This window comes from Petaurus breviceps, unplaced genomic scaffold, assembly GCF_028583685.1.
Source record: "Petaurus breviceps papuanus isolate PSGF00001 unplaced genomic scaffold, PetGlider_PUasm1.0 90919, whole genome shotgun sequence".
Taxonomy (NCBI): Eukaryota; Metazoa; Chordata; class Mammalia; order Diprotodontia; family Petauridae; genus Petaurus; species Petaurus breviceps.
In genome coordinates this window covers 986,106-1,010,639 of record NW_027187378.1, presented here as the reverse complement: position 1 = coordinate 1,010,639, position 24,534 = coordinate 986,106, and the positions used below count along the sequence as shown (strand labels likewise).

Genomic DNA, 24,534 nt, shown 5'->3' with positions numbered 1-24,534 from the left:
CCCGAGGTATAGTTGATTTTAATTAGGTTAAATACATGAGAATTATGCTTTTAGATGTTCCCTTTAATAAACAACAATAATGTTTTATGAAGTATGAACCAGGAATCCTACTAATGGCCATCTGTAGCTATGCAGTGCATGTTTTTTAATGGCTAAAGAGATCACTTGATATTTTTGCTGCTTATTCCCTTTGGATAAGGCATATGGAATGATATATGAATGTCCTAGTTTTTCCAATATCCCTCCTCTTCTGGGAGACCTGATAAAATTAACAGGGCTCTAGGCCTCTGAATGCCTTGAAATGCTTGAGAATCTCCAGGATGCATAGTGGAAGTTTTCATTCGAGAAAGACTAGAACAGGGAGAACCTTTGGCTAAGGAGCCTAGAACTAAAGCTTGGACTACTCCATTTCTCCTTTGATGAAGTGTAGCATAGACAAAGGCTAGTAAAGAGGCTCTAATTGTGTTAAATGGGCTTCAGCTAAAGGAAAATCCCTTCCCTCTCCCCCCCACCCAGCTCTTTTAAGTCAGTAAGCTGGTACTCTATACTTGACAGGTATGATCACAAAACTTTAGGCTTGACGATGCCAAAACAGTACCACTTTTCATTCATTGCTTAGCTTGGCATTTGTTGGGGGAATTGTTCCTGGAAATAATTTTCTGTGACATCAAAGCAAATAAATTAATGAAACAGCAAAAAAAAAAGCCAAAAGAACTCTCAGACTGGAGAGGTTAAAAAAACCATTATTAGCAATTTCCCAAGATTAATTTCATGGTCTCTGCCCCAAAGACAAGTTGGTTGGAGAAACTAAAATTCCATGGTGAGGTCTCAGCTTTGTGCTGCCCTGTATCTGGACTACTTTGATCAGTCTGACCCAGAATGATGGTTGTAGTGCTTCTTTCAACCAGTCTGCTCCTGCCTCTATGTAGAAATAGTTAATAATGCCATATAGTCAAGTATATTTCCCAGGCATAAATGCTGCAATCATTAAATTAAAAATTACAGAAACATTTTGAGGAAGTAACATGTCTAAACAAGAAACTCTGAAGATGGCAAAAGCATAATTAAATTACATTTAACATGTCACAGTGATTACAAAATCATCCCATGCAATTGTCCTTTCTACTAGTTTATCATTTTAAAGTAAGCCTAACCCATCATTACAATAAAAATGAATTGACTCACTTACGGCCTGGCCAGTATGACTTCTAGAAGACTTTTGTGATGTCTACTCCTTGTCTGCAGCAATCTGCTAATTATATATCAGTTTAAACATGGGATCTAACATCAGAATCTTATACTTAACTATTGTGTGCCAAAATGGATATTTCTTAGGTTAATGGTAAAAAATAGGAAACATTAATGTCTTGAAGGTGCTTATTGAATTGTGTTGTATGTACTTACAAGTATATATATATACATATATATATATATATATATATATATATATATATATATATAAATGTATATCTTTTGCTCTGCTGTGATGGCATGAAAGTGATCCTGGGTTCTTGAAAGGCAAGAGTGGAGTATATACTTTTTTAGGTTCTGCCACTCTGGAAAGATTTTGAGCATGTGACAATCCAGTGACAATTTAACATGCATTTATTAAGCACCTACTATATGCAAGTCACTGTGCTATGAGCCAGGGTGATAGACTTCATGCCTCTTTTCCCAATATCAATTTAGGTAAATGAGGAGGGTATTTGTCACTAGATTAGCTCCAGTATCTAAAAACTAACTAAAATAAAGGCATCACAAACAGCATTGGTAGAAGGAATACCAACCTTGATAAAATTAGTGATACTGGAAGCATGGAAGTATGTTACAGAGTATAACATGCTTTAGGAAATCATTCATGGACTATGTACTTGCATTTGGATGGAATTTTAATCTCATCTTTTTAGATCTTCACGGAAAGAATATGATTAAAATCAATCCTTCACTTACATTCTTATTGAGCATGCTGCTCACTTCCATTTTTTAAATATATATCTTGATTTTTTTTCATGGATTTATGTTCTTTTGTTTCCAAAGATTGGGAAACTGTTCCCGGGAGTATTTGAGACAAGAAGTAGCCTTTGAAAGGCACTTAATACAACACCAAGAAAACTCAACAGACTACCTTGTGGGACTAAGCATAATCTGATGAAGATATTTTGGCCCAGTTTTTAGAAATCATATAGAAACCTGAATAATTTCCTAATGCTTGAACTTAAAATAACATTAAGATATGTCATTAATCTATTTAATATGGAACTGAATCCAGTATATGAAACTAGGCAAAAATATAGCCTCTAGTTGTGTTTCTTTGGTGGTGTTTTCTCTAATAACAACCTTGAGGCTGTAGCTCTTTAACACACATAACTGTATGAGTAGGTAAGTTGAGTCTGAAAATCAGTGGAAAGAAGATAGGAATTTCAGAATTTCAGTTCTCCCCTTCCCATTTTGTAATTATGGCACCACCATATTCAATGGGTAACAATGCTAATATTTGTGACTTGACTTGTTTAAAGTAAAATGATTTCAATAAAGATTACTGTGATAAAAATGTGACAGAATATTTTACAAGACTCATTTTAAAATGTATCTAGTTCTTTATTTGTCTATATGCTATTAAGGGTAAGTATATGGCATTCATAAATAGTTTCCTGTTTGTTTAGAGGCACCCCATAGTTAGTTTTTAATCAGATTTTCCAAGGACTGAATTGGTATGGTAGAAAGATGTGGATAATATATTTTTATAACATAATATACTGTGCTACAAGGATTATGTGAGCCACTTCAATGGGAAGGGTGAGATAGTAGGGAATTTCATGTTATATTAAAATAATATTGACAATTTTAGCTAAAAGTTATTGTTAAAAGATTCAGTGGAGCCTCACTGAATATCTCCCAATGATGTATTAATCAATCAAATATGAAGATGACAATATGTATTTGTTTTAACCAGGCTATTCAACAGAATAAAGAAGGCAAGACAATGAAGGATCTGGAGTCCTCTGAGGCACTCAAATATATACACATAAACCTTAGTAGTTAAACTGACTATATTTTTATATATAAATAATAATCAACGTACTTCATTGAAGGAATAACTTACTGAAGAAAAATGAACTTACCTCCTTGTTCATCCAACATAACCAAAGTCCTGATACCAGCATCTTTACTCTACATTCCAATAATGGGAGGTAGGTTGAAAAAGAGTTAGAGAGAAAAGAGAAATCAATAAGGGAACAATTAGCTCTAGATATGGAAATGGAGTAGGGAAAAAAAAAACGGGAGAAAATGTGGCAATATCTTTAAGGCACTAGGGGAAGGTCTCAGATCAATAGATACCATATGGATTCCAAAAAGAAAATTCACTGTCAAATTTCCATTGGTAAACAGGAAGAGAAAAAAGTAGTTGTTAAATGAGAAATATAAACTCTTTTCAAATGCAATCAAAGTCCTCCATAGTGACCTAGTAGGAGAAAAGAATTTGTATAACAACTTTAGTTCAGGAAAATCCCTCCTTTGTATTGAAGCAGGCTTTTAAAAAGGTTTCCCTGTGTGACTACCTTTCATTCAAAGAAATCAATTAATAGAATTTCTCCTAGAAGGGGAGAAATAAGCAAGGATGCCAGCCACCTTTTTTCTTAAAGAATGCCAAATCTCAAAACACTAGCCAGTTTTGATCAGAATCCTTTATTCTACTAGTTGATTAACAGTGGAAAAAAGGCATGACTTAAAGGATTTTTTTGGATAGATAGATCAAAGAAGATAACCAGGATAATTTCTAAAAGTCACAAACCCTTCATAACCATATTTCGAATATGTCTTTCAAGAATTAACTTTTACTAGAGAGACTTGAAAAGAGATTAATAGCAGATGAATATTTTTTCTCAGCAATAAAAATTATTAAACCTCAATAGCTTTTAGGAATGAAGGAATAGTCCCTGTTCAGTGCTGTTCAATTCTGAAGGGTCAGAAAATAATTTCTGAGAGTAATCAACAAAGTCAAATTCTTTGGGGAATCAGTGAGGCTAACTGTGCTCTATCTGTAAAGACATATTAATTTGAATAAGCATATTTATTTGATAAAAGTTTTCAGTTGCAGTAAATATTTGATTAGATGATCTCTAAAGGTCAGTAATGACATCAGGCTCCCCTGCCAGCAGTTGGTAGCAATTTTAGGATAGGAATCTGCTTTCTGACTGTGTTTGGGAGTGCCTGTACCACTAATGCCCAAGTAGTTACTTTATTCCAACCAAGCAGCCATGTTTGCTTGAACACAGGGTAAATCAGCTATTATCTATTCTGCACTATCCTACATTTTAAATAAAAAAACAAACAAACAAAAAACAAGAAAATCTTGTTTATATTAATCCTGGCACAGTTCCAGGTATACTTTATGAATGGGGGAAGATAAGGAAAATCAGATGACTTCTGTAGTGTATGGATGGAACAGAGTTTTGGTCAGTAAATAGGATATTTTTAGATGTATCTCACAATGCATTTTCTCTCCTAGGGCCCTATTCAGATCTAATGAAACTGATCACTGTACTGAGTTATCATATTTGGGATGACTTCTGTGGAATGGCTTAATGATATCAGCTTGGATCGCCGTGCTTCGAAGTTTCTTCATTTCCTGGCCATTCCTCTCCTGTGTTTATTTTGCTTTGAACATTTCTAATGTTATTTCACATTTGCTCATTTTGGATCTGACTGTGATGAGCTTGGCATGTTATCCATAGAGTCAACATGAATCTGGGTTGTCCTGCTCTTATGCTATAGAATCAAATACCACCAAGTTTGATTCTTGACTCTTCCTTTAACTAGCTGTGTGATCACTTGCAAGTCACTTAATTACTTTGGACTTCAGTGTGAGCTATTACTGTTATTATTGTTGTTGTCATTACTATTTGCAAGAAGCAGGATGGACAAAGGGCTGGCCTTGGAGCTAGAAAGACTTGATTTCAAGTTCTGGCTCATACATACTGGCTGTATAATCCTGGGCAAGTCAATTTACTTCTTGGTGCTCTAGGTAACTCTCTTAAGGTGAGAAGTTGCATAGAAAGTACAAACCTGCATTAGAAGAGGGAGTTTCCTCATTTAAATTTTTTTTTTGTGCCAGTGAAGTCAGGTCCAAACCTATTATTATTTGCATGAGAACCCACTACCTCTCAAATGCAGCTATGTGGTGCCATACTGCACAGAGCAATGAACCTGGAGTCAAGATGACCTGAGATCCAGCCTCAGACACTTACTATCTGTGTGACCCTGGGAAAGTCACTCAACCTGTGTCTACCTCATTTCCTCAACTGCAAAATGGGGACAACAATAATAGTACCTACTTCCCAGTGTTCTTTTGAGGATCAAATGATATAATATTTATAAGGATGAAATGACAAAATATTTGTAAAAGAGCAAAATGTCTGGCTGATATTAGGCTCTTAATAAATGCTTGTTTTCTTCCTTTCTCTTAGCATTACTTCTCCTCTCTGGGTCTCAGTTTCCCCATTGGCTGATAGACCGTGAAGTTCTCAAACAACATATGCCTTAAATAACATACCATTTATACCTTAGATTTATGTCTTAGAAAGAAATGGTTTATGGAAACAGTGAGTGAGAAAAAATATGTCCTTAGTCATAGCCAAGCCATATTTTTTGTGCAGTTGGTGCTGGTGTTGACTAGTGTGTAAGTGGGAAATGTCTAATAATTAGGTGTGACTATGCTTTTGCTGAAACAACTTAGAACTGAGCTATATTGGGTTTAATATATCATTTGCATATTAGGTTCCTCCTTGTATTGGGTTCTTGTTAAATCAAAGCTCCATGAGCCTTAATTTCCTTATCATAAAATGAGGATACAATACTTGTACTAAAGGTTTATTGTGATGAAAGTATTTGCAGACCTTGATGTGCAATTGGAATATGATGCATCCTTGTCATTAGGATATTTTTGATGTTCACTTAAAAATTCTGAGATGTGTTTTTATGTTCTATGCTTATCTTCCTTGTCTTCTGGGACTTCTGTGCATGGGAGAAGAGTCAGGAAACCTGGGTTCTAGCAGTGACCTTGGACATTGCACTAACCTCTGATCCCCATCAAGTGCAGCTCCAAGATGTTGTTGTTTGTTGCTATGATTATACCGTCCCTAACCTTTTCATCTCCTCTTGATGGGAATTTAATAATTATTTGTAATTCAGTTTCCTTCATACCTGAAAATCCATCACCCCCAGCCATCATCCTGTCTATCTTGCAATGTCTTCATTATTAGAGAAGAAACCTCTACTACTTTTCCCCATCTTCAATTTTCTTTAGTAATAGCTAGTATAATGAGCTGGCTGAACAAGTAATTTTAAAATTCCATGAACTCAAACTTAAGACATAAGAGAAAAAACTGCATTATTTCTCAAACACAGCATATAATCACATATTATGAAAGGTTCTACTATATTTCAGTTAGAGTTCTTCTATCCAATTGCAAGGAACCTGGAGTCAGGAGTTATTAGTCCTTGGTTCTAGTTTTGGTGCTGCAGGTCACTGGCTATGTGACCTTAGGCAGATTAGCAAACAGTGGTTCTGATCACCTTCTCCCCACTTGTCAAATAGAAATAATAATACTTTCCATATTTGGGTCACAGGGTTTTTGGATAAAACAAGGATCAGATTAGAGAGGACTGTTAAAGTGCTTTGAAAAACTATAAAATGTGAGTTCAGGAAGTACTATCCTAAAAAAGCAGGCATCAGGGGGCATCTTGGTATACTTCAATGCACTGATTTTGGCTCCTTCTTAGCCTGAACTCTCTTTTTGTGAGTTGAGAGAACACATATTTTCCCTTTCTGTTCTCCCTGCCATAACCCCAAATAGAGCAATGGAATCTCTTTCAATTAAAATTTTTGGGGGGGAGAGTGTGGACATCAAGGAGGAGGAAAAGAAGAGGAAGTAATACAGGGAGAGAGACAGACATTGCAAGTGTTACAGAAATTCATTTTGTTGTTCAGTTGTGTCTATCTCTGTGACCATATTTGGGGTTTTCTTAGCAAAGATACTGGAATGGTTTGCCATTTCCTTCTCTAGCTCATTTTGCAGATGAAGAAACTGAGGCCAACAGAGTTAAGTGAGTGACCCAGGTCACACAGTTAGTAAGTGTCTGAGTTCAGATTTGAACTCCAGTCTTCCTGACTCCAGGCCTAGCACTCTATCTACTGTGCCATCTAGTTGCCTTCCCTACACAAAGAATACCATACCCTAGTAGCTAGAAGTGGGAGAGAGTGATTTTAGTTTCTTGCCTTTTCAATCTCTGGCTTCCTTTTGTTGTCTTCTAGTGTAGGGATCTTCTTTTTAAAGCGAGTTTGGAGACAGAAAACTGCTCTTTGGAAGGTGAACTGGGACCACATACTTATGACTCACAAAATGATTTATAGAGAGTTTTGGTCTGCCTTTTTGTCTGCCTAGAATACTTTATCTAGAGCCTAGTATACTTGAAGGGAAAGTTTCAAGATTCAAGCAATCACCTGATCACTTTGCCTCCAGGTGCCAAAATATCTTGGGTTTGAATAGAATGGCCTTGGCTACATGGTCCCATTTTTCATGTCTGATGTCAAATAGACATAACCTCAGATTGGTGGATATGCATTTTCATGCACACGGGTAAAATACCTGGGAGCACAATAAAATTGCAAGCACCCTCCATTACTGTGCCCATGAACTCTCTAGTGGGATTCAGCTAAAACAATTTCAGTGGAATTCCACTGTAGCATTGTCTGTGGCTTGGCTTTCAAGTGGACCAGAAGGTAAAAACTGCATTTCTTTTTTGACAATCAGCAGTGCCCAATTTCACGTGTCTCCTAAAAATCCTTTACCAAAAGACATTCTTTTTGATTACAGAGGTGGAATGGAGTAATATATAATTTTAAACCTTCTGTCTCCCATAACATATTCAATATGTCTGGCCTATCTTGATTTCAGTCATATGGGATTCTTACATAGTCCTTGAAATACTGAAATGTACTTCCATCAAAATAGACTATTATTCTCTGGAATAGATTGGTAACTGCATATTACTCACAAAATTCATATATTCTTACTGGTAATGAAAGTGCTTTTCTTCACAGTCAGAGATTTTCACAAGTTTAGTAACCTTTCCTGTCTTTGAAACTGCATCTAAATGAGAAATCAGCTCAATTCCAGTTACATAAAATTACATTGGTCCTTTGGTTTCATGAGCAAAATAATGATGCTTCAATGCTCAGGTGTTCCTAATAATCAATGAACAAACATGATTTCAGATGTGATTAATAAACTGTAAGCTTCTTAAAGCCAAAGACTGATTAGCTTTTTGTCTTTGTGTCCCCCTGGACATGCCATAAAACTTTGACCATGGAACACCTTTAATGTATGTTGGCTGAATTGATAATCATGTCCTCATAGATCTGAAGATAGAAGGGAATCCAGAGATCATCTAGCCCAAACCCTTCATTTTATAGATAAGAAAAATTGAGGCTCAGGGAGGTTTGAGGACTTGCCCAAAGTCTCACACATAAGAAGTATTGGAAGAAGGATGTGAACCCAGATTTTCTGGCTGCAGAGACAGTGTTGTTTCCACTGGACCATGTAACTATTTTTTTAATGATCATTTCCTTTTTACATGAAAAGTAGAGCAATGTTTCCATAGGGACTGATACGGAAATGAAGGGTATTTAACCAAAACCACAAACTAACCATCCAGGAAACAAGTATGAATAGCTTTGCTGTTAAGAAAGTCATGCCTATAATCTCAAAAATGTATAAAAGCTTATTAGCTTCTTCTTGTTGATTGTATCAAATGGGGGCATCTTCCATATCAAAATACAACTTTATGCTTGATCAAAAAGCACTCCAAGAGAAATAAACATTGAATTAAAGAATTTCATTTCAATCCAGCTTATGGAATTTTTCCAGACAAAATCAGTTCAGACATTTATTCCAGACAGGGTGGCACTTTCAGCAGTTTGAGAAGACACTAAAGGGATGTGTCAACAGCCCAAAGGCGAAGAAAGGCAAGAGGAGAGAATCATTTCCATGACGTGTTTTCTGTCTGTGTCTTAAATCTTTTTTCTAGGCCTGAAAGGCTGCATAACCCAACCATCCATTGATGAGTTAATCAGTGACTGCATTTGTACATTATGAGAATTTACTTCATGTGGTTATAACAGAAGGGACAATCAAAAATGAGTTTGGAATTTGTGACCTACAGTCAGGGAAATATGTCAAGATAATCAAGTCACTTTATTTCTGAATGCTCCAGGGCACTAATGTTACAGATCATTATGTAAAAACTTTTTTAAAATGACATCGGTACTGAGATTTAGTCCAATCATTGAAGGTTTTATGAGAAGGTGCTTGGGGAGAGTGAGTTTGAATCTTACATCTATGTTTAACTACCTAGCCATCATTAACACATTTAAAGTACGTGTCTCTTGGTTCTGGTTCTGAAATAATACTAAATTAATGTAGATACCTACCTCAGTTTCCATGTTACTTCAAAAAATATTTTGATAAGTGTTTTAAATGTAGTTAGTTTCCTTTGTAATCCTATGTATATTGTTGTATGTGTTTAAAAACATTGTTTTCTGACTAATGCCTAATGCGAAGGTATTTGTAGAGTCTATATTGGATTGCATGCTGGTGAGGGGGTGGGAGAAAAATTTGGAACTCAGGGGACTATGAAACTAAATGTTGTAAACTAAAAGTAGATAAACACATTTAATAAAATAAAATTGAAGAAAAAAAAACATTGTTTTGAGAAGGGAGCCATTCTCTTTAGCAGACTGCCAAAGGAGTCCAAAAAGGTTAAGAACCCCTGCTTTAAGTGGAGAACATGCATGCTTGATGGAGAGTACAAAAGGCGAATTTCCTGTTTTTCTCTCTTTGTTCTATCCCGTCCCTGTGATTTCTGCAGTGCTGGGCTTGTAGGGGCTCATTGATTGCTTTTATCCTAAACTGTAGCCTTAAATTGCCATTTTAAAAATAAACTACTTTTTAAGCACCTCCCCCCACCTTGCTAGCTTCATACAAACCTTATGGTTGCTATCTTTCTTTCCCTTCCTGTGTTATTTCAAATTAAGAATTGGCTCAGAAATGAAAAGCTGAGCCTTCTGCAAAGCTCCGTATTGCTGACTCATTTTGCTGTTTATTGATATAGGCCTAAGATGGAATATTTTAAACCAGGTGCTAAGAATTCTGAAATATCAGGGAAATGTAGAGCCCAATGAAGGGCCGTTATTATTGTTATTATTTGGATAAATGATAAAATACAGCAATGGGACTAAAACCAGAGTAGCAAATCTGAAAGCAGATACATATGATTGAACATTAATACAAAGAGCCATGAGGGGTTTTTGTAACTTGCTGGCTCTTAGACTCATTTCAATTTGACCAATGACATTCTGCCTTTATGAATTATTAGGAAAACTTCAGTTTGCCATAATAACCTTCTGTGCTTACTGTCTTAGAAGATATTACTTCTGAGAGAAATGCATTTACCATAGAGGCTTACATATTAATGTGGAAAATGGATATAAATAGATCTCTTCAATTTGTGCAGTCTGTAAGGTAGCTAAGTTTTCACTGATGTGAGTGCCTAAAGAATATAAGGTCAGGGGATAAAGTAAATAAAGGTAATAGAAAGAATGGGTATCCATTTTAAAAGATAATTACTCCTTACCTCTTCAACAAGCTGAAGCATACGGCGGGTGCTTTCCAGAGACTGAAAAAAGAAATATAAACATTTAAGTCACAGTCACAATAATTCAATCTAAATTGATGTCAGAGTTTATACAAATCATGGAAATTTAAAAAAATTTGGCCCAAAGATAACATGTCCTCATTTTTTCCCTTTCCTTAATTCTCATATCATTTAGATAGAACTGCCTTGCTGTCCATGAGACTGCCATTCAACCCCATCTTTTTCAATGACTTTTCTACAGCCAGGATGACTCTGAGGCCAATGGCATGTGAGCAATGTAGGTGTTGAACAATTTGGGAAATGGCTTACCCTGATCGCCTCAAAAAAATAACAGGAGTAAAAACAACAAACCCCAAACCCGAAAACAAAACAAAAATAATTGGGAAATGGGGCCCTCAAGTCCACACATAAATATATCCATTATATAAACATAATACATGTGTATATAGACACACTGTATGCATATATAATGTTTTGTAGATACACTTATATGTATACACATATGCGTGAATATATGTAAGAAATTTAGTTATCACTATCATTTTTCATACAAAATAAATAGGATGCAGAGAATCACAGAAATGAAAACTACTCTCACTTATGATATTTTTCCATTCTGCCAACTATGCTACTGTGGCTAGGTAGAAACTGGAAGGATCTGACGTTCCCCAATATTATGCCTACCTCCCATATACTACATTCTTTGGTACTGGTTTGTGGTTAGAGGACTTAAAAAAAATAGGAGAGAATCTTATCTGTATTCATTGGTTTAGATACTCTAAATCAATCTCCTCTTGATACTTTCTACTTGCTTGTCCCCCAAATTTCTCCTTGGTCTATTCTGGTAGCTACTAACCAGTGGGCTGCCCCAGATGAAGTTGGTGCAAGGGGTCTGGGAAACTACAAGAGCATTGGAAGTCAATAAATAAGCAAGCCTATCTTCTAAAAGAGCAAATAAATACCACACACAAATACAATATATATTTGTATATATAATTGTTTTATAAATTATGTACTCAGCACTCAAATTAATATCCAAATACTAAATAATAAAATAAAATTTAAATATTAATATTTTCCAAATATATGTAGATGCACTTAACACAAGACAAAAATCATTGAAAAACATTACTGAATTCATAGTAGCTTATTGTCATGTTTATTCTCAGTAAATAGATACTTAGAATTTAACTACTTTAAGGGGGGGGGGTGCCAAGAAAATTTTTAAGGTTAAACTGGGTTTCTCATACTGAAAAAAGTTGGGAAATTCCCTTACCCAACTCTCTTCCTCCCAAATGAAAAAACCAACAACTTTCAAAATTGCTGCCCTTTCTACTGAAACTGAGTCAGTCTCTTTTCTTTCAATTTGTCTTTGCTATCAAGCTTACCAAATTATAAGGTTTTCTAGGGCAATTAAATTATAGCTTGTCTCCATATGATCTAAATGAAAGCAATCCTGATATCAAAGGCAAAAATCATCTGAAAAAGATAATTACTGCACATGATGGATGAAAAGTCCCACCAATACGTAGAAAAGTAATTTGGCATCCTTGTTTAGGGGATATTGGATTCTGGACAATTAAACATCATCTCTCATGACTCAGAATGAGTGCTATGAAGAATTTTATGAGACTCCTAGAAATTCCACCTGAAGTCCTATGAGCTGAAATCTTGTGAATGCCTTAGAATACAAACAAAATGATTATGTCCTAAATAAAGGCATAGAGGAAAAGCTACCTCTATATTTGTATAGCATTAATTAAGGAGAGATCACTGCTAGTAGGCCTTAATTGAATTAGAGTGACTGTGAAATTTATCAAGTCATGCTCTTTCTTCAGCCTCATTAATTCTTGTAGCATATTATATAACAGATATTTGAACCAAGCTCTCCCCTACTACTGACCATGTTTTATAGGCAATTCCTTCATATCCTCACGAATCTTGTGACCTATAATATGTAACGCCAAATTGAATTTTTAACCTTCACCTTCCAACTGAGAGTCCCTGCAATGTAGAGACAGCAAACTACCATAGCCTCCCACCTCCCAGTTCCCCCCTTCGTGGTCACCTCATCGGCCAGCTGGTCGGCCCGTCGCTGCATCTCTTCCAGCTCATTGCGCATATCAGCGTCTTCTGCCATGGTCACGGTGGTGGTGGTGGGGACTTGACTTTAACGATGCAAAGTCTTTGGCCAAGGGTCCTGAAATAAATCAAATAAGAAAAGAAATTCTCAGGAGTTCTCTGAGCAAGATTTGCTGTTCTCTGGGTATTTATGCTTGGACGTCAATGTCTAAAAAACATGGCAATAACCCCGTACCAAGCTCTTGTTGGTTCTGTGCCTCTTACACTGAGCACTGTGCTCAGATATTGTTCAAGGCCAAAAACGTTCTATTCACAGGCTCTTAGTCACTCTTTTGAATAAGAACATGGGTATATTTTGGCCACTCTGACAATGCTGAATTCTGTTTTTCAAAAGTACAAACGTCAGTTAGGATTAAGCACACTCGGGATTGAGAAAGATAAAACAAATACTGTAGGGATGATGTTCCACGTGAATGTATTTGCAGACTGACTTGGAGACAAAAGCTTTCGGTGGAGAGAGGCTTTTGGCCCTCCGTTGTTAGCAGAAAGTGACAAGAGATTTTGTCCTAGTGAATGGTCACCACTCCAAAGGGAGGAGCAGATTCTGGGAGAAGAGTAATGACATTGCTAACTTATTTCATCACAAACGCGGGTTTAAAAAAACCAGAACATGGGCCATTGATGGAAATGTCAAATAGAAGGAATGGAAAGCAGGAAAGAAGGGAGATGAGAAGAGACTGCCATTTCCCTTACTAAAGGGAACTTCTCTGATCCTACCAGTTCCTTTTAACACATAAAAAAAGCTACTACTTAAGCATGGGGCAACTTACTGCTTTGAATCTCTAGAACCCAAAAGGAAAGGTGACTATTCTGATAGATCTGTTCTCATGACATGTTTATGGACTGCAAGAGGAATGAGTTCAACCTCTTGGCATTGTACTTAAAAAAAACTTGGGGTCTAGTCTTCTATGCAAGAATATATATGTGTACTATATAGGTAAAGGCTGATGTGAAAATCCCAGACCTTCATGGAATCTGTGGAATTGAGAAGTATGGGTCAGGAAAAATTTCCCAGAAGATAATTAAATTTGGGGTCATGTGACCAATTTCCCATGAAGTTATACCACAGTCCTTGCCCCATAGAAACATAATACAAAGAGGATAGGAACTGTACCTGTGATTTCTTTCATGTATGGAATCCTGAATGAGGAAACTTGACATTAGAATTTGAGATCTTTGAATGTTAAGGACCATGTTTTTACCTTTCTTCGTATCCTCAGTGATTAGCAAAATGCCTGGCATATAGTAAGGGTTTAATATATGCTTACTGACTATCAATGTAGGCCAGCACCTTTTCTTCAAATTATGGTTTTACAGAATTGTTTAGTGCTTTCAGAGGTCAAGTGACTTGTCCAGGATCACACAAGAGAAAGAGTGCACATGAGCATGATGCATCATCATGTGTGTTTTCTTATCAGGAAAAGCTATTCATGAAGGATGCTGAATTTCAGGCAGAAACCCTGAGAGGAACTCAAGCTTAGAATTCTACTTCAGTATCCCTGTGTACCAGGACTCTGACTCTCTGACTCTCTGACTCTCTCTCTCTCTGACTCTCTCTCTCTCTCTCTCTCTCTCTCTCTCTCTCTCTCTCTCTCTCTTTCTCCCCCCCTCCCTCTGTTTCTTTCTCCTTCCCCTCCTTCCTCTCTCCCTCATCTGGATTTTCAGCCAATGAAGAAACTAAAGTTCAGAGATGCTAAGTTAGCTAGTCAAGATTAGTTCCTGGAAAAGTGAACTCAGGAGTTTTATCCTACTAATATATCTCCTTCCTGAAAGCTAAAGCAATATTTCTCTGGAAGGAAATGAATTTGGGACTTATTATGATAATCTTGTACATTATTTGCCCCTTTTAAATTAACTGCATGTGAATGAACATTTTCAAAAAGAATCCAGAAGTGAAGTACAAACAATTCATGTGCTAAATTCATCTCCAAATGGACAATGAATTGCCATGGATACAACCAATTTCTCAGCTTCTGAACACAGTAAATCACAATACAGTTCTTGGAAAAGAAGCCATCTACAAAGTTTTAAGAAAGACAAATAATTACAATGATGCAAATGATCAGAGATGAAAAGACGAGTTTATCAACCTGTGTTATATTTATCCTAAAGGATATGGTGCCATATACTATAATCATGTTCATCTTCTGCCATAATTAGGGCTAAGCACATAAAGACTAGTAGCATCTCATATTTTAACTATTGCCTGGGGAATAATTATGAGCAGAAACTCACAACATTACTTGATGGATTTGATATTTTCTCCATCTTATAGAATAGAAGCCCGAGGAAGGGAGGTTTCCTGCATAAAGACAGCTAAAAACTGTGAGAGAGCTAAAATCCAACCAACCAAACACCTCAAATGGCCCAATGGGAGGATTTTCCATCATTCTATGACATCCAGAAAAAATAAAGATCAGAATTAAAGAAGGAGAATGTTAAAAAAAAAATCCTAACCTTTTATATGATTTGCAGGGGTGTGTGTGTGTGTGTGTGTGTGTGTGTGTGTGTGTATGTGTGTGTGTGTATGTGTGTGTGTGTGTGTGTGTGTCTTCATCATCTGGTTTCTCGCTTTCAGGGTAAAGTTATTACCAATGATTCCAAATGGGACCAATCCAATATTTGTTAATTAACTTTGCCTAATTAAGACTAGGTATAAGGCATATTACTAGTGGCAGAACCACCATGTTCTGAACACTTCTCTTCATCTTGTGCCTTTGTCATGTTGGTCTCTATACCTGTAATCTACATGCCCATTCCTATCTCTATCTGTGGAGTTCTACCCAATACTAAGATCCCAACCCAAAGGGTATCTCTTCATGATCCTCCTGATTGGAAGAGATTATTCACTCGTTTGAATTGTTTTTTCTTTTTTTTTTTTTATTAAGGCTGGAAGGAAATAGATACCTAGTCCAACCTCATTATTTTATTTTGCATTTTTCCAATTAAAATTTTTTTTCACAACAGTTTTTTCCCTGTTACATTCACACCCTCCCACAGTTAAGCATAACCCCTCGACCAAGGCACTAAGTCTAACATCTGCTCCTTTTTGCACTGAAATCTCTGCTGAGGCCCCTCCTCTGAATTTTTATAGTACCTTGGACCTCACTACCCCCAATCCACTTTTGGATATCCTTAAGTCTTCCTAATAAGTTTTTCTTGGTATCTCAAACTCAGCTTGTCTGAAAATAGAATTCCTTCTCTTTCCCCTCCAAACCCTCCCCTCTTTCAGACATCTCTTACTGACAAGGACAAAGTCATTTGAACCCATAACCTTGCTGTCATCTTTGAATTCTCATACTCACCCTACATATCAAATCTTGTCCTTTCTACTACCTAACCTCCTATATTCATCCCTTTTACTCACAGAGCCACCAACCTGGAGCCAGGCCCTCATCACCTTTTGTCTAGATCATTGCATTAACTTTCTACCTAATGTCCCTGCCTCAAATCTTTCCCCACTGCAATCAATCTGCCACTCAGATGCCAAGATGATTTTTTTAAGTGTTCTAAAGGTCTAACAATTTCCCATGAAGGTATCCCATGGTCCTTGCTCTCTAGAAACATAATACAAAGAGGATAGGAACTGGACCTGTGATTTCCCTGCTCAGCGAGTTGGCTGTTTAGGATCAAATGTAAATGGCTGTGTTTGGAATTTAAAATTCTTCATAACCTGGCCCTCTCCAGTCTTCTTATGTTTTATTCCCCTTCACATACTCTGGTACCAATATGCAGACCTCCCCCTCTACTGTCACCCCCACCTCCTGACCAGGAACAGGGAACCTCTAGGCTGCCTAAGTTGGGGCTAATGGACCCAGGTCAGAAATGGAGCAGGTCAAAGTTTCTGCGCTGATTAGTAGCGGTCACTTCACTTCCAACCTGGACAAGATAGGGAAAGCCAGTCTCAAACCCCCCCACAAAAAATGGGTGTTGACTAACTGACTGCTAGTGAATTATGCCCCTGCAGTTTCCACGCACTGCTCCTAATTCTGTCCTCTGGGTCTACACAGAACAAGTCAAATCTGTCTTCCACATGACAGGTCTTCCAGTTATTAAAGACAACTATCACATAATACCTGAATCTTCATTTCTCCAGGTTGAATATCCCAACCCACTCTTATGATATTATTTTGAGTTCCTTTGCCATCCTGAGTCTCTCTTCTGGTTGCTTATGGCAGATCAATGTACTTCCTAAAATGTGACACCCTTTACTGAATACAATACTCCGAGGACCATCTAACTAGGGCAGAGTACAGTAGGGCTCTCACCTCCCTAGCTCTGGACATTTGGCCACAATGCTGATTAAGATGAGCTTTCTTTCTTACTGTATCACCTTGCTGAGTCATATGTATCAAGCCCCCAGGGAAAGCATAACACTCAAAGCATTTCACCTCAGAAGAATGAAACTTAGCTGTGCCAGCAAGTCCAGGTGGTTGTTGTGTGCTTAGGGAATGGGAGTGGGGGAAATGGGCATTTCAACTTGGTGTTAATCCCCCTTTTAGTATGTTTACTGTCAGTGCTTTATCAATTTTCCCTTTTTATTTTTTTTAGCCTCAACACACATACATTAGTATTCCAAGAGAGAGCATCTGAAGAGACATAATGATGGTAATTAATAGTAATTACAATAGCTAAAAGGATGTTGGTTTGTATTGAAATGGTGCTTAATATCTGGGCAGCCCAAAGCATTTAACTCATATTTGTTCATCAAACCAACATTGCTCTAATTCCTTCCATGAAGCCAGAGATGGTAAAATTGCCCAGTAAGAAACACTGGTAGTGAAAAACCTAGGGGCAGAATTTTGCCCAAAATTTACACCACAAATTTTTGGGAGATGTTGGAATGATTCTCACTCCTATACCCTAACAAATGCATTTCCATCTTGAAATGGGGACTAATTTTCCTAAAGAGAACTTATCAAAACCATTTAAGTGGAACATATGCATTGGCAAACCAGGCTGCTCATTGCTTTAGATCACTTGTTTGTTTTCTTTCCTGCAGGGTTTGAAATGATTAAGGTCTGGTCCATTTTCCAACTCAATCCTATAAGGCAATGGGATCAATGCCAAAATGACTTGCTATTTCCATCAGGTGAATTGGAGGGCTCAGGAAGGGATTAGATACTGTATTCCACCCCCCTCTCCCCTCCAGGGAAGGCTTTCTTTAGGCAGGGCTAGTGTCTAGTTGGCCCTAGGAAGACCACCTCTCAAAGTGGGTCAATCCTACCAACCAAAGAGCCCATTATAATTTGGGAGCCTTGGGAACCATAATGAGTTGTAAATAGCTTGGCTCTGGAATCCAGTTGTCATAAAAACAGCTACTGTATGAACCATAGCAAAAGGTTAGCTGAGTTTTTGTCACTGGCGCCTAGCACATTGGCCTGAACATAGCAGAAACAAACATTTGTTGAATGAGAGTCAGTGTTAAGCAACCTCTGAAGAACAAGGCTGGGCAGACTGCTAGGGGCCAGATCACTAGGTAGATCTCCTTGAAATGGCAGGTTACTCAATGTCTCTCTATATATCTAAAATACAAAAAGGTTGGCCATTAGGAGAGTGCCCCTTGGGATTACATCACTTAGCTAATAGCTAACTGCAGATCAGCTGGCGATGTTATGCTTTTTCCCATACCCTGGGGGAATGGTTGTCAACTTATGATAATAACAAAGTCTTTTAATGTAAGAAGTTCTAGTGTCACAGAGGGCTGAGAGGAACTAGAGAAGCTTACCTAACATAATAAAATGGAGAAAAGAGGGATGGAGTGTAGAGTAGAGCTTTTTTTTTTTCCTTTATAGGGAGTTCCTTGGCAGGAAAGAGTACAAGAAGGGAAGGGAAAGCTCTAAAAAGACTGGCTACTAGTATATTATTCAGATACTTATTTTGTATACCCAGAAGTTACTTAATAAATACTTAGAATCATATCGTTTTCAAGTTGGAAGTGACTTTTCAACCTGGGAGGGACCTCCCCATTATTCCTGAATTAGACCTACTTCAACTGGACCTATTCCAATGTCTCAGTAAGGAATTCCTTTTAAATCCCTGGCCCCCTCTCCCAAACCCCTGCCATAGATAGCTGTCCAACTTCTGCTTAAACACTTCTAAGGAAGGGGAGTTCACTACCTCCTAGTCTGGTTGTTGATTGGGTTTGATTCACCTTCTCAGAGAAAAGTGAAAACAAAATAAAACTTTCTTCCCCCTTAAAGGTCTTTAAAAAAAAGCAAAACACTTTTTTCTTACCCTGTAATATTTTAGCTATTTGTTTTCTTGACTTTGGCAACCAATCAGAATTATTATCATTAAAAGAGTTCTATCCAAGGTCAAAGAGGTCACAGATGTTAACTGCAAAGAAATTGGTGAATAGCTTCAGTATCATATCTAGCTGAGCACAGAAAGGATCAGTAATTCGTTCAAGGTCACACAACAAGTCAAGGTCGGAGTTACCTAATTCAGGGCTCTAACTCTCTCCCATCAATCACAAAATCATCAATTGTTTGAGGGAGAGGAAAGATGACAGATGAAAAACAAAACTTACTTTGCAACCAAGCCTGTGGGGCTTTATGATAGCAAATCACAATTAACATTCTTGAACAACCAAAAGGTAATGGAGTTCCCCATGCACCTCCACAGAGATTCAACGTTTCCGATGATTAGAGTTGAATAGCAGTATTTCATATTAGCAGCAGAGCCTTACATCAGCCTCAGAAATGTCAGGGGGTTTGTCACTGTGGAAGGCATTTGGTGAAAAATGTGGAAGGCTCAGACAGAGGGAAATCCCCAGAAAAGTCAGCTTTTTCTCCAACTTGCCCTCCAATGCCTGTCTATCCACAGATAGTATAATATAATCTGCTCTTGTTACGCTATTGTGTTACCCCACCCTTTCTGGTAAACTGAACTTTGTCCCAACCACAATGAGGTCATGGGTTAATGGGGGTTAATTAGAAATATAACTATAAAGTTAGGCAGACAGCCCAATCTCTGCCTAGGTGTTTAGAATTTTCTTAACTGGGGCCTTAGAAAAATTGAAACTGAACTCTGACTTATTTCTATATAATAAACTCCCTAAAGATATAAAGCAGCGGAACCATTATATTGCTCCTTAGGCTTCAGATGAGCTAATTATTACAACAGAGTGTTACCTAATGATTTGCAACCTTTTGAACTTTAGTATGCTACAGTAGAAAGAACATTGAATTGAGAGTTGGAGGATCTGGGTTGGAATTATAGCTCTGTTACTAACAACATGTGTGACTTTGGGCAAGTCACTTGACCTCTATGAAGCTCAGTTTCTTCAGAGATAAAATAAGGAGGCTGGATCTGATGACTTAAGTTCTCTTTCAGTTTTAAATTTATGATCTTATGATTGAACTCAGGATTCTGATTTTCTCATTCTAACTTCCCCCTGCCTCATTCTATATCATAAATTACTTATGAAGTGGTTAATACTGTGTGTGTACCAATACAATTGTCATAGACCTTCTCTAGGAGTTGTGTTCTCAGACTGACATTTGGCAAATTGCCAGTTACCTCTGTGTCTCCTTCCTCATTTTCAAGAAGGAAAGTGTCTGTCCTCAAGAGGGTGGTTGTGAAAAATAAGATAATGTCTGGAAAGTACTTCGATCAATTTGGAGAAAGGAGCTAATTATCTTGATTTTTTCCCTCCTTTTCTTGCTGTAACTGAAAGAGAATGCTATCAAGGATTCACCCAGTGCTATTATTTTCACTGGGGGAAATCTCTCCTTGAAGTTAATGCAAGTCTAAGTACTAAAGTGCTAATTTTAAGGGAATAATTAAGCATGCCCAGGGCGCTGCTGAACAGACAATTCTATCAAATTTCCCCAAAACATTCTAGCCTATATGGAAGCAATGTCAAGTAACTGGAGAAAGAGATGGTTTCCTCGACTTTTCTGAATAATCCTAATTATGCAAATTAGTACTAAGTATCAATTAGTCTTCCTAGGTTGGTCCCTAACCCGAGTTCTGATTACTTCTAGGCTCCTAACCATTCCATAGCTGCATTATTATTGGCACACATCATAAAATAAGAGAATGACAGAGACTACTGGAAATCTAATCCCGTTCTCTTAGTTTAAGAATGAGGAAGCTGATGCCAGGGGAAATGAAGTGACTAGTAGAGTGTGGAAAACACAAAATGTAGAGTTAATGTACCTGAGTTTGACTTGCCACTCACTGCTATGTGACCTGGAGCAAATCCCTGAACCTTGGCTTGCTCAGCTGAACAATGGAGATGATAATATTTGCACCATCTATCTCACAAAATCATTGTGAGTAAAGTGCTTCATAATCTAGAAAACACTTGATAAATGTGATGTTTCATTACTGTTACTCCTCAAAAGTGTGAAGGAGGAGCACAAACTTAGTGGCAGAGCTAGGACTAAAACCATTTGTGTTTCTAAGTGTTTGGAGACATATATGTATATGTACACATATATAGTATACACACATATACACAGAGAGACAGAGGTCATAGGTGTTTATCCAGTAACTGATAGCCAGCAAGCTCTTTGGGAATCCTTGTGATATTAAGAGAATCAGGAAGCCCTCCAGGTCATCAGGTAGGTCCCCAGTAGTGGATTTATGGGGGAGATGGACAAGAGTCATACAGAATGGGCAGTCATATGGATAACTTGCAAAATGATCATTAGAGGGAGTAGCCACACTGATGAGATCAGAGATGAAATGGAGTATTGGAGTATCCATCCACAACATAAGTATGTATTCCATGACAACAGAGACTTGATCTTTCATCTTCTCGTCCCATTTCTCCTTATCTGCCTTTCCCCATAACTAGTACAGTAGTATACACACAATGAACACATCAGTCATAGAACAGTAAGACTTGGGAAGTACTTAATCCAACTCTCCCGTCTTAAAATTGAGGAGCTGATGTTCATAAATGACTTGCCAAAGTTCATACTAAGAATAATTATGTAATATTTACTCTTGGGCTCAATGACTGACAAATGTCTATTATTTCTAGAGGATAGAGCCTTACACTCTAAAAATGGAGGAAAGGAGGTTATTAGAAAGCTGAAACTGAAACAATTCTAATCTCCTGAAAGAACAATGTTTGAAAAGGGAAGGACTGGTCCCATGACCACATTTTATTTTTTTCACCAATGATACATATCTATCTATCTATCTATCTATCTATCTATCTATCTATCTATCTATCTATCAATCACAAGGATTATGAAATCCTTGTTGCACCTAGTTCTCATGACTCTCTGAAGCCATTTTCCAAATCTCTCTTATGAGTAAATTTTGGAATCTTCTTGCTAGTGAACAACAAATCAGTAACTAACTGTATTGGAGAAAATTGGGAAAATTTTTCCTGATGGTTCCAGATCAGCACTAGATAGTGAAAAAAGAGCATTAAGTTTGGGATAAGAAGACCTTGGTTCAAAATGCTGGCTATCTATGTGACCTTGGACAGTCAGTTAGCCTCACTAGCCTCAGTTTTCACATGTTGCATGTACTATTTGGCCTTTAAGGCCTCTTCCAGATCTAGATAAAGAGGCCATTCTCTACCTCATTTCTTATTAAGCCCTAATCACTGAATGGGCATTACCTTGGCCAAACTGAGACCTGTTAAAGACCTTAGCTTGAAAAGGCCAAGGTACCCCCACTGCATCCTAGGGCATCTCCAATTTTCCTGATCTTTATCTGGCCACTGGATCCAAATGGCTCTGGAGGAGAAAGTGAGGCTGCTGACTTTGCACAGCCCTCCCTCACTTAAATCCAATTCTCTTGAATGTCATGGCATCAGCTTCCTGATGTCACAGTCCTCTTCCAGAACAAAGGAAAAAACCAACACCAATTTAAATGTTAATTACCAGTGTGACCAAGAATCCAGGAGGATGAGCAATAGCTAAAGAATTTAATAAAAATGCCCAATTCATTCATAGTAATTTTCCACCTGTGTATGGTGGTGGTGGTGGTGGTGGGGAACACAAAAAGAAGCCGTAGATTGGTTCTTTATTGTATAGAATTAGGTAAAATCCACCCTATTGGGGCATACAGTTTGTTTACAGTGAAAATTCCCACAAGAGGTGATCCTTCTTCAACAAATTTGATAATTTGACCCTGCTAATGATTAGTCTCTGAAGAATAAATGTGGGCCAAACTACCCAATTCAAAGGAGGCTCATATCTTCCATTGTCACAGCTTCTCTCTGGAGCTCAGTTTTAATGAATCAATAAAACCTTGCAGCATTTTCTCCCTTCTATTTTCTATTGCTCCCTTGGCTAATTTCTCAGTTCTACTATTTGGGCTATTCCAAATAATAGCTCTTTCCATCTTGATGCTGTCCTCTCCCCTTCCCATAGTCTTTTAAATTTTGGCTGACTGTAAAGCAATGCATGCTACATAAATATCCATGAATACATTCATAGGATAACAAATTTAGAATCAGAAGGGACCTCAGAGACTATTTAGTTCAACCTCCTAATTTTGGAGACTAAAGAGAGATTAAAGTGACTTGCCTAATAAATTAAGTGTCAGAGATAGAATTTCAACCCAGGTCCTCCAAAGTCAAGGTTCTTTCCACTGTGTTATGCTACATTCTGTATGGATATAGTTTTATAAAGATTCATTTAACATTCAAAAAACTTTTGAGTATTTACTATGTATAAAACAGTGAGTAATATGCAAACTATTCATACCCTAAGGTCTCCTTAATGGGTATAATTTCATAACACATTGTGCTTTAATCAGGTGAATCAGATGCTTTTTTGGATTTCTTGTACTCTTCTAGTCGACCTATGCATTACCTTTTCCCTCTTTTTGTAAAAAACCCCAACAGATGAATAAGTAAGCAAGTAAGCAAGCCTTATGCAATTGCACTAATACCGTTTCATTTTTCCAGTTCTTTTGGAGAAGAGATGGAAGCAGGTGTATTCCATGGAGACTCTGTCCTGCACCATTCAATGATTACTTGGCAGCCAGGACGGTGGCCGGCTTTAGTTTGGGCAATCCTCTTTGGTTTGTGGCTTTTTCTCCAGGCACCTGGATGCTATGGGCTAGGGTTCAAGCTCTTTGCCTGTCAGGCTGTTTGGTCCCTCCTAATTGCAATTACATGGCAGCCAGCCATCACTAACACTGAATTATACTTGAATCTCTTGTTTCTGAAAATGCCAGTGTTTCCTTTGTCTGTTTGACAAATGAGACCAAACGGGCATTTAGTATAACCTTTAATTTAAGTATTATTTCCTGATGGTTTACTTGGAAACTATAGCAGAGGACAACTTCTAATAAGAAGAGAGGATGGCAAAATGAAATCTGATCATGTCTATGCTGACCAATGCAAGGGCAAATTGCCAGAATCATGTCAATATAATAAAGCCATAGGGATGGCTTTATGGAGAGGTTGATAGATAAAAGCTAATATGATATAATTTCAGAAACAGTGGGAAGTCTCTCTTTCAAATATCTCTCCCACCAAGGTGCTATTCTTTCTGAAATTCTACCTTTAGAGATTCATTCATTTGGATTAGATGGATTATTGATTGATTGAAATAACTTTCTGTCTCACCTCTCCTCTTTGATCCTTACTCATTAGAGGCATTACTGAATCCATGAACAACGACAATTCTCTTTTCAATTGCAAATATTATTGGAGGGAGGTAACATTTTAGTCACCAACATCCTAGCATGAAG

At 37.4% G+C, this 24,534-nt stretch overlaps 1 protein-coding gene across 2 annotated transcripts in view; it reads right to left on the bottom strand.

The window, feature by feature from the left end:
• Window positions 1-24,534, bottom strand: part of SNAP25 (synaptosome associated protein 25) — a 96,855-nt gene that overhangs the window by 16,407 nt on the left and 55,914 nt on the right. For both annotated transcript variants that reach the window (XM_069075408.1, XM_069075407.1), the window contains exons 2-4: window positions 12,785-12,916; window positions 10,696-10,737; window positions 3,123-3,171 (exon numbers count right to left, since the gene is read on the bottom strand). In XM_069075408.1, the coding sequence (XP_068931509.1) occupies window positions 3,123-3,171; window positions 10,696-10,737; window positions 12,785-12,856 (163 nt within the window). In that variant the 5' untranslated portion in view covers window positions 12,857-12,916. The remainder of the gene's footprint in view (window positions 1-3,122; window positions 3,172-10,695; window positions 10,738-12,784; window positions 12,917-24,534) is intronic.